This window comes from Neofelis nebulosa, chromosome 7 (genome assembly GCF_028018385.1).
Source record: "Neofelis nebulosa isolate mNeoNeb1 chromosome 7, mNeoNeb1.pri, whole genome shotgun sequence".
Lineage (NCBI taxonomy): Eukaryota > Metazoa > Chordata > Mammalia > Carnivora > Felidae > Neofelis > Neofelis nebulosa.
In genome coordinates, this window is record NC_080788.1 from 81,309,665 (window position 1) to 81,329,990 (window position 20,326).

At 34.9% G+C, this 20,326-nt stretch overlaps 2 protein-coding genes and 1 long non-coding RNA gene across 14 annotated transcripts in view; 2 read left to right on the plus strand and 1 right to left on the minus strand.

Moving 5' to 3' along the window:
• Positions 1 to 1,409, plus strand: part of G2E3 (G2/M-phase specific E3 ubiquitin protein ligase) — a 64,084-nt gene extending 62,675 nt beyond the window's left edge. For all 11 annotated transcript variants that reach the window (XM_058738718.1, XM_058738725.1, XM_058738716.1 and 8 more), the window contains one exon: positions 340 to 1,409. In XM_058738718.1, coding sequence (XP_058594701.1) covers positions 340 to 596 — 257 coding nt within the window. In that variant the 3' untranslated portion in view covers positions 597 to 1,409. The remainder of the gene's footprint in view (positions 1 to 339) is intronic.
• LOC131517057 (uncharacterized) lies at positions 1,061 to 5,683 on the minus strand. The gene is made up of 2 exons (XR_009264363.1): positions 5,410 to 5,683; positions 1,061 to 1,570 (listed from the first exon to the last, which is right to left on the minus strand). It is a non-coding gene; the product is annotated as an uncharacterized LOC131517057 (long non-coding RNA).
• Positions 5,684 to 5,720: 37 nt separating this feature from the next.
• SCFD1 (sec1 family domain containing 1) overlaps positions 5,721 to 20,326 on the plus strand; it is a 117,880-nt gene continuing 103,274 nt past the window's right edge. For both annotated transcript variants that reach the window (XM_058738727.1, XM_058738728.1), the window contains exons 1-6: positions 5,721 to 5,850; positions 12,575 to 12,645; positions 14,484 to 14,572; positions 15,863 to 15,953; positions 18,410 to 18,532; positions 19,945 to 20,032. In XM_058738727.1, the coding sequence (XP_058594710.1) occupies positions 5,793 to 5,850; positions 12,575 to 12,645; positions 14,484 to 14,572; positions 15,863 to 15,953; positions 18,410 to 18,532; positions 19,945 to 20,032 (520 nt within the window). In that variant the 5' untranslated portion in view covers positions 5,721 to 5,792. The remainder of the gene's footprint in view (positions 5,851 to 12,574; positions 12,646 to 14,483; positions 14,573 to 15,862; positions 15,954 to 18,409; positions 18,533 to 19,944; positions 20,033 to 20,326) is intronic.

Below are 20,326 nucleotides of genomic sequence, written 5' to 3' on the forward strand. Positions count from 1 at the left end.
CTTAAATAGGGATGATCCGGAAATGGTTTAAAATTATTTTTATTATCATGCCCACTGAACCTCTTTAATTATATGATAATTTTATATTAGAGAAGGCATTCGAATGTATAATGAGTAGTTCTAAATGATTTTCTGAGTTCTACTTTGAGGTTCAAATAAACATTTATTGGATATACAGTTTTCCTCTTATTATATTTGATCTGGTGATTTAGTTTGTCTAAGATAGATGTTAGATTCTCTGCCTTTAAATATTCATTCACTGTCTAGTTGGGAAAGAGTCTATGATGATAGCAATATATATAACATGGATTTATTTTTCTTTTTTGATAAACTTTTCAGATGGTAAATCTGCAGTAACAATGGAAGACATTCTTACTTTTGCAACTGGTTGCAATTCCATTCCACCTGCTGGATTTAAACCCACTCCTTCAATTGAGTGTCTTCATATGGATTTTCCTGTTGGAAACAAGTGTAATAACTGTTTAGCTCTTCCAATCACCAATACATATCAAGAATTTCAAGAAAATATGGATTTTGCCATAAAAAACACTCTAAGACTAGAAAAGGAAGAAAGTACTCACTACATTGGACATTAAATGTTTTGAACAAAGACATGCTTCTTTAAAAGCTGCTATTGATACTTTTTGTTTCAGAAATCTGTCCATCATCATTTTTGAACAAACTTGTCAGCTTCTTGGCCCAATAAAATTTATGATATGAACATAAAGGGATGTTTTGGCCATTTAAGCTAAAAACTTTTTGTGTTAAAGTATACCAGTCAAAGTTGATATTTTTCTATTTTCTTAAAATACATGCTTCATAAACTTTAATATAAATAGTTTTAAAATAGCTGTACAGACTTTTTTCAAGTATAATAGCATGGTATATATATATATATATATATGGGGGAAAAAACTTGTATTCACTATTTCTGCAAATTAGTATTAGCTATAGGATGCCACAATGTTTTTTCTAGTTTTACAAAATTTTCAAATTATTTCTTATTTTATTTTAAAGCATTAAATAGAAAAGCTAATTGATAAATCCTGTTATATAAATCAAAGGCATATATTCCAGGGAACGTGTTATAAGTGTTTTTTTTTTTTTTTTCTAGGATGGCACTAAATTGATTAAAAATGCTTTTAGATTACTGATTTATATTAAAACAGACCTTCACTGCAATTAGATTATGCCTAATGGGAAGTATTATATGAAAAGCAGAATTGCACAAATATTCTAAAATCTATGGACATTCCATATAGTCTTAAGAACACTTCTGAGGTGGATAAAATATAGTTGAAAATACCTAAGAAAGTGTCTTCTTTAAAGCCTTGTCTTTAATCATAGGATTTTTTTACCCTCTCTGTATCCCCTGTGTTGTATTAAATCACATTATGTCTGATCCAGAATCATTTTTGGTGTCTGAGTTATCTCTGCATCGCCATGTGGTAGGTTTGACTATTTGACAGTTATTTATTACCAAGATGGTTGTATGATAGGTAAACTGGTACCACTGTGTTATACAGTTATCTTCTTTGCTCTTGAAAGATATTGTTATTATAAAAGCAACCTAGAAACAAATGCAGAATGCATTTCTTTGAGAAAGAAATGCAAATAGAATGAAAAACCCACTCTGATGTCACCATGCAGAATTAACTATAGTGTTTCATTGTATCTTACTATAAACTCTTTACCTTTCCTTGCCTTTTAAACTTTATTAATGTTACTAAAAATTAAAGAACACCTAAAAGTAACAAAAAAAATCATATAATAACAATTTGAAGATACATAGTCCCATGGTCACGTCCCCATGTGTATGTTCTTAGAAAAGAAGAAAGTGGAAAAGTCTTATGTCCCTAATCTATTATCAAATATTAAATGGGTTTTCCACCAAGGTAAATTGGATAAGAGGTAAATCTTTATGAGAGGTTGGTTTTAATCACATTTTTTAAATATACATAGCAGATAATCAACTATTATCATATTCTCCCCAAGACATCCTTTAATTACTGATACTTTTTAAAGGAAAACAACATATCTCTTAATACCAAAGGAAAACTAAAACATAATCCTAATACAATTTCCTTTGTTACACTTACTGACAGATCCAGCAAATTACAGTTTCATTTTAACTTGAAGTTTTTAAGAACTTGACACAAGGCATGTCTTTGTCTTGAATTGTTAAATTATCAAAAGTAATTAAAGGATTAATAAAAGTTTGAATACCTAATATAAACTTCAAATTTTCCATATAGCTTTTATTCTAAATGTGATGATAAATGGGATATTTCTCAACCCTACCTAGATTTTATGAAATTAAAAACCAGTATAAACCAAAAAACCTAATTAAAGCTATTTTCTGGTCATTTGTAGTTTTAATTTCTCCTGAAGTGGTAATTAAAACTGATGAAATTTCACACAGTTTTTGGGTAGGGTAGGGTTTGTATGGAAGCAATATGCTTGGTTGGCAATAACTAGAAACAGTATTTCAGTTCCTCATTTCACTATGTTATGTGTAGACAGGGACTTAGGGATAAGGTATGATGTAAATAATAATTTAGGATATTCACATTTTAAAGTGAAGCATACTTATTGCAAAGCATCTTCTGGGTTTAAGGATGTTCCATTAATTTGATATTTAGGTTAATCTGTATAGTTAAGGCATAGTAGAGAATCCTGTATTTATTTTCTGCAGTGTTACTATGTCAAATGGTTAATATTGTGATTGTTCTTTTTCTTTTTTCTATTCATTGTTATACCCAGTGCACAACTCTTACTGACATTGAATTTCTAAAGTCATTATGCTATGAAACCTTTTCAATGTGTATTTGTATTTCCTAACTGTTTGAGTTGTTAAAATGCCATATATTTCAAGTTTGTTTTCCATTGGTCTCAATATTGAAGAAAACCATAAAGTCACCTATTACACATCTGCTAATGGTCTTTGGTTAGTTTTAAATTCGTTGTTTTTAGACATCTTTTAAGCCTTTTGTTATGGGAACTTCGTCTGAAGACCTTTTATACAATTCTTTATATTCTTGTACTTAGTCACTTTAGTGTTTTAGTATTTAAGGTTAAAGTTTCTTTAAAATATTTCATCAAACTGGGTTATGATTTTATACTTTGTAATATTTAATTTCCATATTATGAATAAGCCATTGTTTGGGTCAAGTAAAAAACTTTCATTTGATTACTAACCAGAGAATTCACTTTGGCTTCTAATTTATGCTAAAACTTTCAGTAATTTTTTCCCTAAATTTATGTAATCTATTGTTACTTTTATACTCAATACTGAATGCTAAGTAAAGGAGATTATAATAGGTAAGTTTTCTCCATGACTTTGCCTTTAGTATTTAGTCATTATAAGAAAATGATTAGAACAAGATTCTATTTATGATAATGTAATTCTTTTTTATATAGGGATTATCACATGCTTCATTGTTAGTTTTAGAATAAGCTATTAAACTACTGTTCATGCTGTAAGTAATGCAATACAAAGTTTTATGCTTCAAGTAATGCAATACAGAGTATAAGAACACATTGAATAATGGATTACTTGAATGTGTATGTAGTTTAGAAAATTTTGGATTGTTTTGAAAAGACCCAATTTTCAAGTTCTCATTTTGACTCTTATCTTTTCCAGTTGCCCAACATATGCCAGGTATTATACTAGGTGATAGTTGATGTGTCAGCCTATTTTTCCGTTGTTGTTTTTTTTTTTTTTAAGACTTCAGATGTAACCAGAAAACATAATAATTACAATGAAGTTTGTTAAATAAATATGTTCATGCTACTAAATGTGAAGTGCTTATATGAGCTAAATTAAATAACTTGTTAGGATTTAATTGAGGTTAAGATTCTGACAATACTAGATCCAAGATCCTTTTCACATTTGAGAGATCCTGAATCCTCTGACTGACACCTGAGAACCTCTTCAGTAAGCCATTCTGTGACATTCTGTGTTAAACTTAAAACTATTCCCTAATGTAAAATAATAGTATTTTTTGTCAGGATAAATTATTTAAGCCAAAAATCTGGATAGGTAGAGCCAGGCTACAGTAAATAAGGGGTTAACACTCTGAAGCCATAGTTTGATTCTTTCTGATTTTAAAAATGGGTAACAAATTCCTTTCTCAATCTCAGCCTCACAGGGTCTATTTTCTATTTGTCTACTGTAATCATTCTTCTGTGGAGTATAATATTTTATACGTTTTTGCCACCCTAAGTGCATTCCTTAGTCAGGACACTATATTATTCCATATGTATATATTGTATAGAACTGTTAAACATTGTTTTAATGTTTTATATTACTATGACTCAGAGTCCTGGGAAGAAGTCTGTGACAGAACTGAAATGGTTAACAGGTTTGCGTTTGAAAGTAAAAGTACACAAATCAAGATTGGGCTTTCAGATACTGGAAGATGGGAAAGTCTATATATTCTACATTCCATGAAGACAAACAATGAAGTACAACTTTCCCCTAGGGTAGGGATTGTTATTTCTGTTTAATTACAGTACATCTAGATCACTGGCAATTCCTTCAAAATAACACTGAATAAAATAGTAAATGTTCAGTTAAGTTTTTAGTGAATATGCCAGTTAGCTGTGAAAACTAGAGGATGCAGTTCTTAAAGGTAAAGAATGTAGGTTCATAACCTTTGATCAACCTCTTCCTATTTTCCCCAGTCACTTGTCCCTGGTAACCACTCTTTGTTTCCCATGAATTTGACTTTTTTTTTTTTTTTAAGATTATACATGTAGGTCATTTGATGCAGTAACAACTTTTCAGCTAGAAGATGAATAAGGTCTGAGACCTAATATATAACATGGTGACTACAGTTGATTATTGTATAATTGAAATTTACTGAGTAGATTTTAAATCTCACCAAAACAAAGATAAATATGTGAAGCAATGGATGTGATAACTAGATGGGGGGAACCCTTCACAATATATAACTACATCAGATCATCACAGTGTAAACTTTATCTTTTGAATTTGTCAATTACACCTTGATAAAGACAAAAAATTACACAATAACCAAAATTAGTTATCAATATCGGATATGTTTTGTCATCACGCAGTTTCAAGTGTATATTAAAAACCAGCTGTCCATTAACCAAGCAACCCTTCCCCACATGTGATTTTTGCAGTTACTAAAAGCAAAGGAGGAGGATATTCAGTTTGCTATTTTGAATCTTCCTAGCTCCTGTGTTCATGTACGCAAAACACCATAAAACTAGACCATTTTGCCTAAAAGATAAGATTGAGAAATCTGCCAAATTAGAGCAATGCTCCAAAGCTGTCTGTTTCCTTGGGAAAGGGGCAAAGGGGAGACCTCTCCTGCTGCACTGGGAAGGAGAATGGAGGCAGCTTTTAAAAGCCTACTTTGTTCCTGGAGCTTCACTTACTTTAGTCCAGTGATCGTTAGATCCCCTAGAGCCTTCTTACTACCACTTAAGAGATCTGTAAACGACCAATTTAGTATTTAATTAGGTTCTTAGCATTACACCACGCTCCTACCCTAACAACTCTATTCAACGCAGCTACCATCTGAGAAGCTGTGGCTTGATTAGATAGGATAAAAATTCCTACTATTACGCAGCTGGAAAGTAAGCACTACCAGGTGTTCAGGTACTAACTAAGCTCACTGCGTCTCCAAGTTCTGAAGAGAGCTGAAGGAGGCGGGATCCGGCCACCAGGAACCTCCCTTGACCCCGCCCCTCTGGGCTTTGCTTCCGGGGCAGTCCGGGCAGCCACGTAGTCCTCGGGTTCTTCACTAACCGGGCAGTGGATGTTGGGAGTCAAGATGGCGACGGCTGCAGCAGCCAGTATTCGAGAGAGACAAACAGGTACGTCTTACTCCCTTCTCCCTGCGGTTTTGTGCCTGTGGTGGGGATTGCTTCTTCTCCTGCTTGTCGCCCTCCCTCGGTCGTGGTGTGTGCAGCTCTGAGATGGACCTCCTGAAGCTCAATCCAGTTCCCAGAGCATCGAGAGCCCCTCCCCTTTTGAGTTTTTAGGCAAGAGATGCAATAGCTCGAGAACGCGGCCTCATTTGTGGTTCAGGAAAAGGGGCTTAAGGGTTGCTATGGCCCTGCTCTTGTTCCTTTTCTGCTGGGCCTCAAAAGGCCATCACAAGAATATCTGGCAGCTGGCAGATAACAACATAGATATTCCCCTGTGTTGCCACCTATGAAGTCTCCGGGTTTGTTTCTGTGCCTGGTCCAGGTCTTCCCTAGATTTTAATGTTGAAAGAGTTTCGTTTGGGGGCATTTCCTCCACAATTACAAAATTTAAGTATTCTTTCAGAGCAGCTTACCTTCTGCCATTTCTCTTCTTTGGACCAGTCTTTTGGGGGTACCTGAAGAGAAATGCCCAGTGATAAAGATTTCCTTCTTTAGCTTACTGGAATGGAATTCAAGAATGGCAAAAAACAAATGAATTAGTAGCTTTGTCATTTTAACCGTTTGACAGATTAGTATTGTAAAACTATTAGTTTCATCCTCGATAGAGCAGTCATACAGCTTCTGTTTGTACCGTTAAATGTGTTTTTTTTAAAGTACATATTTCTTCCCTTTAGCTTGCATATTTTTACATGTTAGATATTTTGTTTTTACTTATTTTTTGTAAACTTCTGATGACAACAGAGTTTATACCTGTTAGCTACAGACTAATGGTTTGTTCCTGTTAGCGAATTGTCCTGAAAGTTGGCAGGCTGTGAATTCTGAGGAGCTGATAGAAACAAACCATCAAGAGTATGCACAATTGGAAATTCTTTCCCTTGTAATTAAGTTCTTTTGCATGTTAATTCGAACTGGAAAATAAATGGTTAAAATTAATATGGCTTACCAGAAGGGATTTCAGCTGTGCTTGATTCCTTAGGAATTCAAAGAAAAAATGATTAGACTATCTTGTAATAACACAGTGCATATGGAATTGTGTTCTGCTTTTTCCATTAGATAAATTTAGTATAAACTATCAGGTGAAATTAGGCATAATTTAAGTAAGTAAGGTTTGGGGAATACCTGCCATACGTTTTACCAGTAAGCAAATAGAAGCCCCATTTGTCTTTGCAGTATGGTTCTGACAGCTTAATGAAGCTCAATGAATTAGGTCATGTTACATATTAAAATAAAATAACATATCAAGGAAGACTTAGAAAGCAGCGTTTTGCTTAGAAACCAATAGAAAGCAGCGTTTTGAAAAATAAAATTTTTATGGTAGTAATTTTTATATGCAGAAACTTTGTAGAATGTTGAATCCTAATATAATTTCAATTTCTGTGGAAATACACTTCATTGTAGTAAGATTTCACATTACAACTAGATAGGTTATGCCATAATAATCATTTATCAGATTAGTACTCTAGTTGAGTTCTGTCTTATTTTCGGACAAAGGTAAACCCCTATATGTGTGCTAGAGTACCAGAAGTACACCTTTCCCTCATGACTATTGAGAATGTTTTTGGAAGTAACTCAAAATCAGTTCTCAAATATTCTAGATGAAGACACCATGGTACACAGGAATTTGCGATCTATTTGGGTAGATAATAGCTGATACTGAATAGTATTCCTAAGCATTGTTTTAAGTGATTTTATGTGTATTGTCTCCATTTTATAGATGAGAAAACTAAGGTATAGAGAGGATAACTAGCATGGTTATTTTTTGTTTTCCTGCTTGAAGAATATTTATCTTTTAAAGGTCACCTTAAAAGTCATCTGATTTGTGAAAGTTTCTTGGATCACTCACCCTCTTTATTCTTACCTTTAGTGCAACAGACAACATCCTGTGTTACCTATCGTTGCCCTTCATGCATGCCCCTCTGTTGAAGGTTCTTGCTCAACACTCCCGCTTCTCAACCTTGGCAAGCCGCAGATCCACTGCTTTCTTTCTTGCAGTGACCTAATGTAGCCTCTTGGCTTTAGATATCATCTATATGCTAATGATCCCCAAGTTTATATCTCAGGCCTGGACCTTTTCCTCTGAATTCCATTTACCCCATTTCAATTAATAGCAACTCCACCCTTGTAGTTAGTTGCACAGGTCAGAAACCTTTAAGGTTTCTTGACTTCTGTTTTTCATATCGTGAGTAAATGTTATCAGCTCTACTCTGAAAATACATTCACAATCTGACTGTTGGCATTGCTTTCACGCAGGTCCAGAATGCCAAGAATTTCTGCAGTAACCTCTTATTTAGTTGTTTTGCTGTTATATTCCTGTTCCCCTTCATTTTTTTTCCCCACAAAGTAACAAAGTGATCTTGTCACATATTTGCGCAGAACTCTCCAACAGCTTTCCATTTCAATCCTGGTAAAAACCAAAATAATATTATAGTGGTCTACAAGGCCTTATGTGATATATTTCCTGCTTAACTTTCTGACCTGACTCCCTATTGCTCTCCCCTTTGCTTGAACACGTTGGAATGCTCCCACTTGAAAGCCTTTTTATTTGTTACCCCTTTCTGGATATTCTTTCAGAGACATCTGCATGGCTCACTCGCTCATCTTTACTCAAATGTTACCCTCTCAGGAGGCCTTTCTTGTCTACTGTATTTAAAATTACACTGCAAGGGGACACCTTGGTGGCTCAGTCAGTTAAGCATCTGACTTCGGCTCAGGTTATGATCTCACAGTTTGTGAGTTCAAGCCCCACGTCAGGCTCTGTGCTGATAGCTCAGGGCCTGGAGCCTGCTTTGGATTCTGTGTCTCCTCCTTTCTCTGCCCCTCCCATGCTCATGCTCTGTCTCTCAATAATAAATAAACGTTAAAAATTTTTTTTTTTAATTACACTGCAGGGGCTCCTGGATGGGTCAGTTGGTTAAGCATCTGACTCTTGAGCTTGGCTCAGGTCATGATCTCACGGTTATAAGTCTGAGCCCCACATCAGGCTCTTCACTGACAGCATGGAGCCTCCTTGGGATTCTCGCTCTGTCTCTCTCTCTCTCTCTCTCAAAATTAATAAACACTAAAAAAATTTTTTTAATAAAAATAAGTAAAACTAAAATTACACTGCAGCTCTCCCCCCTTCCCTTTGTTTTACTCCATAGCACTTAATATAATCTTATATGCCATATGTTTAACTTAATCTGTTGTCTTTTTACCCCAACTAAAATGAAAGTTCCTTGAGGATAGGTAATTTTTATTCAGTCTGTTGTGTTTAGTGCCATCGGCTGGAGCAGTGCCCAGCATATGGTAAACAATAACTAAACATTTGTTGAATGAATAGTAAATGTGGTTGAATATATAGCAGATGAGTAAAGAAAATATTTCAGGTTAGGGTGAAACTATATTAACCAAGTCTAGAAATGATATGTTTAGGGCCAATAAAGAAAACTAGTTTTCCATTTCATTTAAAAGCAATGATTTAAGCCTATAGGAGAGTTACTCTGATGAAACTAAAAATACATTCTTACATATTCTTTGAACACAGGCCCTGTGCTTTATTAATGAATCCACTGTGTCAAAATCTGTTAACAAGTTAGCCAAGGGTCACAGTTGAAGAAACTCACCTAGATGGGACTAGGAAGGCAGATGTGGGAATATCTGCTGATACTGGCCTTTTTCAGTAAAGTAAGGCCTAGCTCTAGAGAAACTATACACCTGGGACTCTGATGCAGCCTGGGCTGTGGTTTTTCCTAGTTGTCCCAAGAATGTGAACAGTTCCTAGAAACAAGATTTTCTTTTTGTTGGGCCATGGGTGCCAGGGTGATGATGGCTATATTGCCTGGAGGTGGAAGAACTTGCTAAAAGCTCAGTGGGAGAGTTCATTCTGCAGCACCTTGTATGCCTCCTATGTTACTTCAGTTTTAAGTACCAAAGTGGTTTTTTGCTTGTTTATGTATTTTTTTGTATAATATCATAGTATCTGTAAGCTTAGCATTTAATAGAGGTTTTTCTAGTGTGTGAATCAATATACCAAAAATTAATACACTGGTGATTTGAATATTATATGGTCAATTATATATACTATATATATAATATATAGTATAACGTATTAAGTAGGGAAGAGTATGACCTGTAGATTATTTTGTATTAATAAAGTCTAATCCAAATGCTTTTATTTTTTATTTTTTAATTTTTTTAAATGTTTGTTTATTTTTGTGAGAGAGACAGAGCATGAGCAGGGGAGTAGCAGAGAAAGAGGGAGATACAGAATTCGAAGCAGGTTCCAGGCCCTGAGCCATCAGCACAGAACCCGATGTGGACCTTGAACACAGGAACCATGAGATCATGACCTGAGCCAAAGTTGGAAGCTTAACCAACTGAGCCACCCAGGAACCCCCAAGTGCTTTTATTTTTTTTTATTTATTTTTTTTTTTTTAAATTTTTTTTTTCAACGTTTTTTATTTATTTTTGGGACAGACAGAGACAGAGCACGAACGGGGGAGGGGCAGAGAGAGAGGGAGACACAGAATCGGAAACAGGCTCCAGGCTCTGAGCCATCAGCCCAGAGCCTGACGCGGGGCTCGAACTCACGGACCGCGAGATCGTGACCTGGCTGAAGTCGGACGCTTAACCGACTGCGCCACCCAGGCGCCCCCCCAAGTGCTTTTAAAGATCAACCAAATAGATTTGAGGGTTGCCAGTCTTAAAAATTAAATTACCCAACTAATACCCTTCCTTGAATGTTTGGCCTTTCCTTTTTTTTTTTTAAATTATTATTTTTTTATGTTTATTTATTTTTGAGACAGAGAGAGACAGAGCACGAATGGGGGAGGGTCAGAGAAAGAGGGAGACACAGAATCTGAAGCAGGCTTCAGGCTCTAGGCTCTGAGCTGTTGGCACAGAGCCCGATGCGGGGCTGGAACTCATGAACCGTGAGATCATGACCTGTGCAGAAGTCGACGCTTAACCGACTGAGCCATCCAGGCACCCCAAGGACTTTTCAACTTCACACAGAAGTATAGAGAGATTTTAATTTTCCTTAGAAAATATTTCTGAATCTGCAATACACATGAACAGATGAGCACTAAAAATCTCAAAATTCAATAACACATAGAGCATAACTGCTTTGATTTTAGAAATTGTATATTTTCTTATCATGAGTTATCTACCATATCTTTGGGAAAGTCTCACTTTTTCCATGGAGCATATAATATTGAACAGTATAACTTTTCATTGAATCTGATGAGACAAATTGGTCATAAAATGTATTACAAGATAACTAAAACATAGACCTACTGTATGAAGGTTTTGTATATGAACCCCTTAAATATATCCTATGTAGTTTTTGTTTTTCAAAAGAGTGATGCTGATCTGTGCTTTCAGCCAGACAGTAGTAAATAGACAACAACACCAGTTATCTATTGAGACCACTGCAAATTTGTAGTTGATAAAATTTCTTTTTGCATCTGTATAAAATGTATGAGGAAATGTCTATTGATGTCTTCTGCCCATTTTTAATTGGATTATTTGTTTTTTGGTTGTTAAGTTGTATAAGTTCTTTATATATTTTAGGTGCTACCCCTTTATCATTTGCAACAACGTGCATGGAGCTAGACAGTATAATGCTAAGTGAAATAAATCGGACAAAGACAAATACCATATGATTTTACTCATGTGGAATTTAAGAAATAAGACAAGCAAAGGAGAAAGAAAAAGAATAAACCAAGAACAGACTCCTAACTATAGAGAACAAATTGATGGTTATCAGAGGGGAGGTGGGTGGGGAGATGAGTAAAATAGGTGATGGGGATTAAAGAGTACACATCATGATGAGCACTGAGTAATGTACAGAATTATTGAATTACTCTATCATATATCTACAACTAGTATAACACTGTATGTTAACTATACTGGAATTAAAATATTTTTAAACTAAAAAAGAGTAGTGTGGGGCTTGTCAGGAGGAATGAAAAGGCTTCTTTCAGAACATTTTCCACATTGTCATCTGGGGACAGAAAATCTCCCCAAACACTTGCCCAATTAGCTGTTGATGGAATGGTCTTACACAGTCTGACCTGCTTTTACATATCCATTCATTTGATTTATCAGTTTTACTACAGTGATTTGTGCATTTTGTTTTGAGGTGGTAAGTAATAGATGAGGGGGGTGGGGAATGAAATCATGAAAAACAATAATTTTTTTTAAATTCTTTTAATGTTTTTTATTTATTTTTGAGAGAGACACAGAGTGTGAGCAGGGAGCAGGCAGAGAGAGAGAGGGAGACACAGAATCTGAAGCAGGCTTCAGGCTCTGAGTTGTCAGCACAGAGCCTGACATGGGGCTCGAACTCACAAATCGTGAGAGTGTGACCTGAGCTGAAGTCGGTTGCTTAACTGACTGAGCCACCCAGGCGTTCCACAATGATAATATTTAAAAAAATTTTTTATAATGTTTTTTATTTATTTTTGAGACAGAGAGAGACAGAGCATGAGCAGGGGAGGGGCAGAGAAAGAGGGAGACACAGAACCTGAAGCAGGCCCCAGGCTCCGAGCTGTCGCACAGAGCCCGACACGGGGCTCGAACTCACGGACTGTGAGATCGTGACCTGAGCTGAAGTCGGATGCTTAACCAACTGAGCCCCCCACGCGCCCCCCACAATGATAATATTTAATAAGACTGTTTTCATTTCCAGTGGCTTTGAAGCGTATGCTGAATTTCAATGTGCCTCATGTTAAAAACAGCACTGGAGAACCAGTATGGAAGGTAAGAGACTTTATTTTAATTTTATTTTAACTTTATTTAACTAATATTTTAACTTTAATTTATTTTAATTATTTTTGCTTGGTCTTTATTGGTGATGATTGGAGGGAATTTCTTGTTAATGCTGAACAGTAGCACATTTTAGTTATGCATGGAGAGTTTATTTTTATTTAACGTGGTTTCTTAATGTGAATCTTTTTAATAAACATTTTATAGTGGGAGACAGGCAAGGATAATAATATGCATCTAGGGAATCCAGCTGATCTCTTGAATGGCCCCTCACTAGTAGGTCTTTCATCTGGTTGATGTTTTGTTCCTTAGCTTTGCAGGTCCAGAATTTGGATCTCGCAGGCTTGTTCAAGGTTAGTCAGACTTGGGTAGAGAGTGATCTGTAAACCAGAATGCCAGTTTTAACCGACTCATGAGACAGTGATTTGTAAACCATAATGCTGGTTAATTTATGATATATAAAACTGTCAGTAAAATCGTTAATTGGACCAGAAAGCAATCTATAATATTTCTCCCTTGAGAAATGATGAAGTACCTTTAAAAATTCCTGTTCTTTAAGCTTGTTCATTTTAAACTTTGTGCTTTCTTTCTTCAGACAGACTAGAATTCAGCTGCTTAGGTTTACACTTGTTTATTTATGTTTATTCATTTCCTGAGAGAGAGAGTCACACGGGGGAGGAGCAGAGAGAGAGGAAGACACAGAATCTGAAGCCTGCTTCAGAGTACATGCTAGCCTTATTCTGTCACATACATTTCTTCACATTCTAAAATATTATAACTGACATCTTTGAGGGGTAGAAAGAACTCTGAATCTTCTAACTTAAAATTAGTTTTAGAGTTAAGGCTAATAAAAGAGAAATTTCAACTAGTGTTTCTTTACAACTACATCAGTAATTCTTTACAGAGTAAGAAATTGCTAATGAGGGATGAAACGTGCTGTCATAAAAAAATGTGTTTCCTATATGACAGCATTTCCTATATGACAGCTAAAACTCTTGGGTGCCTGGGTAGCTCTGTCAGTTAAGTGTCCGGCTTCGGCTCAGGTCATGATCTTACCATCCATGAACCCTGAGGCTGTGAAGAAATGTATGTGACAGAATAAAGCTAGCATGTACTCTTCAGGGACTTAATTTTTTAAAATTGTTTATTTATGTTTATTCATTTCCTGAGAGAGAGAGTCACACGGGGGAGGAGCAGAGAGAGAGGAAGACACAGAATCTGAAGCCTGCTTCAGAGCTCTGAGCTGTCAGCACAGAGCCCAATTCAGGGCTTGAACCCAAGAACCACAAGATCATGACATGAACCGAAGTCAGATGCTTAACTGGCTGAGCCACTCAGCCAACCCAGTCACTCACTCATTTTTTAAGTGAGCATCTTATTAACCTGAGATGCTTAAATTACCAAATTTTCTTTACAGTTTTAGAACTTGTTACCCATTAGTTTTGAGAGGGACTATTTTTACTTCTTTCTTTTTAGAAAGGATTGATGTAAACTTGTTGGGGGAAGTGTATGTGAGTTTGCTGAATATTAAAGATCCTTTATTATGGCTTAAGATAAGTATTTTGTAGTTGCTAGTATGTTTATCCTAGCAAAAATATTCTATGAGAATAAATTTATGTAATATTAATTTAGCCTAAGTGATCATGCTTTAAAAACTAGATTATGACATATGTGAATGTTTTGGGCAATGACAGAAAATATTAAATTGAGGTAAGTATAAGAATTCAGCATACATGATTTATTAAAATAGAATATACTTCAACATTGTCTTAATATGAGCTCTCTATCAACTGTTTACTGATAGTTTCAAAAACACGTTTTTTTTAAACCAGGTGCTCATTTATGACAGATTTGGCCAAGATATCATCTCTCCACTGCTATCAGTAAAAGAGCTGAGAGACATGGGAATCACTCTGCATCTGTGAGTTTTAACATGTTTCTAATAATGACATTTGTTTTCAGATACATTGCTAAAGGATATCTTTGGCCACCTTGAAATCCAGTTATTAAAGGACATCATTTATACATAAAATAATGTTAGGTTACAGTACTTGTATAAAACAACATTTAGCTATTTACTTTGAAGTTAGAAATAATTCTCAGTCTGAGGTTTCATAATTTCAGAATTTAAATTTTCTCTCTCATGTCTTTTCGTAAAGACTAATTTACCCTCTTATATGAAAGAACAGAACTAGTTGTCTTAAGTTCTCTTCCATCTCTGAAAATTTTTTATTCCTTCAGTTTGAATATGCTTTTTATTTATTTTTTTTTAATTTTTTTTTTTTTTTACATTTATTTATTTTTGATAGAGACAGCACAAGTCAGGGAGGGGCAGAGAGAGAGGGAGACACAGAATCTGAAGCAGGCTCCAGGCTCTGAGCTGTCAGCACAGAGCCCAACGTGGGGCCCGAACTCACCAGCTGTGAGATCATGACCTGAGCTGAAATTGGACGCTCAACTGACTGAGCCACCCAGGCACCCCTGAATATACTTTTTAAAGAATGTCTAAATTAGTTTATCGTTAATATGAAAAATTTAAGTATCTATGGGATAATGATTCTTAACCACTATAGGAGCTATCTATGTTGTCCTCTTAACTACTGAATGTATTTTATTATATTATTTCTGGTATGTTTGATAAATATAACAAATCTGTCTCCCTCTGTCTCTGCCCCTTCCCTGCTCTCTTTGTCTCTCAAAAATAAACATTAAAGTGTGTGTGTGTGTGTGTGTGTGTGTGTGTGTGTGTATACACATATATACATATATATGTGTGTATATATATATATATATTTGATTTTACTTATGGTTAAATTTTTTCATTGTTTTTAAAGACTCCTCCAGCTTCCTGTTTTCCCTCTCTTGGAGAACTGAATTTTTCCTCTGCTCACCCTCCCCCAAACATATTTCTATGAAAAATGGGAATAAAATTGCTATTGAATGTGCTTTAGTTCTTATTCAGGAGGAATATTGGTATTAGAAATAAAGGTGATTGTAATAGAAGAGATGAAGACTGACATTAGGATCTTACTAACAAATAATGTTAGCACTGATAAAAGGAGAAGCCCGGGTTAAACGATTAATTGCAGCAAGAGCTTTTAGTGTACTGGTCATTGTCTATAAAATGATTCATCCTTGGTTTGAGAAGTACTGTTATAAACGATCTTTTTAGATAAATGACTAAGAAAAAGATGAATTTTATGTTTTTTAGGCTTTTACACTCTGATCGAGATCCTATTCCAGATGTTCCTGCAGTGTACTTTGTAATGCCAACTGAAGAAAATATTGACAGAATGTGCCAGGTAATATGAGTTCTTATATGTAGGGACAGGTTTTTTTATTTTTTATTTATATTGTTAATCAAAAAATTTTTTTTCAGGAATAGAATTTAGTGATTCATCACTTACATTTAATAGCCAGTGCTCATCCCAACCAGTATCCTCCTTAATGCCCCTCTCCCCTTTAGCCCTTGCCCCATCCAACACCCCTCCAGCAACCCTCCATTTGTTCTCTAGTTTTAAGAGTGTCTTATGGGTTGTCTCCCTTCCTATTTTTATATTATTTTTGCTTCCCTTCCCTTATGTTCTCCTGTTTGGTATCTTAAATCCCACATATGAGTGAAGTCATGTATTTGTCTCTGACTGAACTAATTTCACTTAGCATAATACATTCTAGTTCGATCCACAGAGTTGTAAATGGCAAGATTTCATTCTTTTTGGTTGCCAAGTAACATTTCATTGAATATATATACCACATCTTTATCCATTCAGCAGTTGGTGGACATTTGGGCCCTTTCCAAACTTTGGCTATTGTCAGTAGCCAAACGTTGGGGTACATGTGTCTCTTAGAATCAGCATTGTTATATCTGTATTTAACTCTAGCAATTTTCTTCCTTATCTCTGTAGACATATATAATATCCAAAACAGTTTCATTTCAGAAATACAAGATTTATCCTAGTTCTTTTTCCCTTTACAAATTTGTAACTCCTTTTTCTGACAGTCACAAACATGACCCCCAATATCCTCAACATACTTATTTTCTCAGTCCTCATAATTATTAGTCCTTTATCCTTTAACCAATGTCCCAACCTTTGTTAAACCACTGCCCTGCTTGCTACCTTCTTCACACAGCCTCCAAATCCTCAGGTTTTCACACTTAAACATCTCCAATACCAGATGCATCTTAAAATTGATGGTGTGTTATAGAATTTTATTGGCAGCATTAATTCTTTCTTGGTGTTACATAACATAATGGTGCCTCTTTCAATTGACATTTTCTTAGATTAAAAGAAATGCAGGCATACCTTGTTTTATTAGGTTTCACAGATAATTCACTTTTTTAGAAAGAGAAGGTTTGTCATAACCCTGCATCAAGCAGGTCTGTTGATGCCATTTTTGCAATAACATTAACTCACTTTCTGCCTGTCACGTTTCGGTAATAATCAGACTATTTCAAACTTTTTTATTATTATATTTGCTATAGTGATCTGTGATCAGTGATAATTCGCTGAAAGCTTAAATTTTTTAGCAATGAAGTATTTTTTTTTTTTTAATGTTTATTTTTGAGACAGAGAGAGACAAAGCATGAACGGGGGAGGGTCAGAGAGAGGGAGACACAGAATCTGAAACAGGCTTCAGGCTCTGAGCAGTCAGCACAGAGCCCGACACGGGGCTCGAACTCACGGACTGCGAGATCATGACCTGAGCCGAAGTCAGACGCCTAACTGACTGAGCCACCCAGTCGCCCCTGAAGTATTTTTTAATTAAGGTATATACTCTTTTTTTAGACATAAGACTCTTGCACACGTAATAGACCACAGTATAGTGTGAATATAATTTTCATAGACACTGGGAAACCAGAAAATTATTTTGACTCATTTTATTACAATGTTCACTTTATTGTGGTGGTCTGGAACTGAACCTGCAATATATCCAAGGTATGCCTGTATGGTTATTTAGATATCTATTTTTCCTAGAGTTTAAGAAGATAAGTAAATTTGATTTAAGAATTTGCATAACTTAAATTATGGTACTTTTGGATGATTAAGAAGTAATACTTCTGGAATTGGTCATTGGAATTATGTCTGAACAGTGAAGGAAGTGTGTTGTTTTATTAAATGACCAGAGCAATAGAAGGTATTAGCTGCAAAATATAATAAGCATTTTACTTTATAAGAGAGCCATTTCTGGAGATTTTTAAGAAAAAGGCAAATAAACTATTTCAAAGCAGTTTTGTGTGATACTATAATTAGTAGAATTTTTTTTTTTTTTTAATTTTTATTTTTATTTATTTATTTTTTAAATTTTTTTTTTAACATTTATTTATTTTTGAGATAGAGAGAGACAGAGCATGAACGGGGGAGGGTCAGAGAGAGAGGGAGACACAGAATCTGAAACGGGCTCCAGGCTCTGAGCAGTCAGCACAGAGCCCGATGCGGGGCTCGAACTCACATACCGCGAGATCGTGACCTGAGCCGAAGTCGGACGCTTAACCAACTGAGCCACCCAGGCGCCCCTAATTAGTAGAATTTTATTGATAATAGAATTATAACTTTAATTATTAATATATAGGTCCATTATATCTGGCAACCAAGTAACTAGTACTTCTACATAACTTTCTTCTCTTGGGTTTTTTTAATTGTCACTTAAATCTGTATATTATCCTCCAAAATCTTACTCTTACAGTATCTAAATGATTTCTGTCTGTGGTCCTCTTTTATACGTGCGCATAGGAATGAAGTATTCATTGTATTTATAGGATCTGCGAAATCAACTCTATGAATCATATTACTTAAATTTTATTTCTGCTATTTCAAGAAGTAAACTGGAAGATATTGCAAATGCAGCATTAGCTGCTAGTGCAGTAACACAAGTAGCCAAGGTAAGAGATTTTGATTAGCTGATGACATTTTGTTAATGTAAAATTTAGTGTATTTTAAAACCTGTTAATTGACTTAAGTTTCTCATTTACAAAAGACGAGGTCAACCTAAGAAATATTTAGACTCAATACTTTTTTTGATAATGTAAATTACCTATAATTTGAACTAGGCAGAATACACCAACCTAATGGTACCTGTTATTTGATGAATTTGAAAGATAAAAATAAAATGCTTAATCAGTCTTTTAGTCTAGGATTTGTATCATCTTTTTAGCTCAACTTAGAAATAGTTTGACAGTTGGGTCGTTACAAATTATACTAAAAATATGTTGACATTTTATTTATAGTCACTATAGTCACCTTACTTAGGAGAGAAGATCCAACGAAGTTACATTACATATTATAAGAGGGAAGGAATTTACAACAGGCCAGCAGTTCTACATCATAGTTACCATTTAGATAGGTTCAGCTTAGTTATAAATAAATCTGTCAAATCTTTTCTTGGTTACAGCAGTACTGTGCCTTGTGCTTTTTGACATTGGACAAGACATGAAATTCAAGGGAATCATATAGGGCAAATAAAAGACAAAACAACCATACATTTGCTTCCCATTTTTTCCCACTGAGTTTTCATTCTAGGTTTTAGATAGTCTACTACTACTTCTGATTAGTTTTTGAGGCTTATGTTTTAATGTTTTTTCTTTTCAAAGTTTATTATTTTACATAAAATAATAGGAATGGTTTTCAGTTTGCTTAACTAAATTCAGCATACTTCTAAGAATTTTCTTAATTTTTCTCTTGATTTGCCCTTCTAAAGAACTAGTATAACTTTTTTCCCACTTATAAGTGTTCATGGTGGAAAAATTGTTACTATGACTTACTTAGGAAAGTGTGATTAAAGTGAACATAAAAATTAAATTGCAATTTTTTTCTTCAAAACTGATATACATTCCCATCCCAAGCACAGTTTTTGAAAAAATCTTTTTATCTTCATAAATGTTGTTATCTGAAGATAGTACTTTCCTCCTTGGTAATTTATTGACCAGAGTCTTGTTTATATTCCTTTTTAATATCAACTCCTCATTCTTACCCAATGAGGCAATCTGCCACATGGTATAATTTTTGGTTATTAAATATAATGGTAATTTTTTCCATTATTTTCCATTGGTTAAGTCAAGCTAAATGTGCTTTCAGTATTGCAAAATTGGGGTGCCTGTCTGGCTCAGTCAGTGTAGCATGCAACTCTTGGTCTCACAGTTAGTGAGTTTGAGGCCCACATTTGGCTCTCTGCTGTCAGCTGGAGCCTGCTTTGAATCCTCTGTCCCCACCCCGCTCATTCTCTTTCTCTTTCAAAATAAATAAAATTTTCAAAAATATGTAAAATTGATGTATAAACCTTTTCTTTTATTTCCAGGTTTTTGATCAGTATCTCAATTTTATTACTTTGGAAGATGATATGTTTGTATTATGTAATCAAAATAAGGAGCTTGTTTCATATCGTGGTATGTAAAAACAGGAATATTGTAATTCGTTAAAATGAGTGATGTACTGTAAAAAAAAATAGCACATTTAGTACTCTCAAAAACCAGCTTCGTTTACAGTAGTACAACTGTAAAAGATTTTTTAAAGCACACAAAGAAAACAAGTCTTAGACTGAATTTTGTCACATATAACAACAGGTACTAGACGTGTTTTGCAAGCTCAATGAAGTACCAAACCTCTGACTTTTTAGGTACCTACCCCACAGCAGCTTACATGAATGGTTTATTCATGACAAGTAAGACAGTATTTTAGTA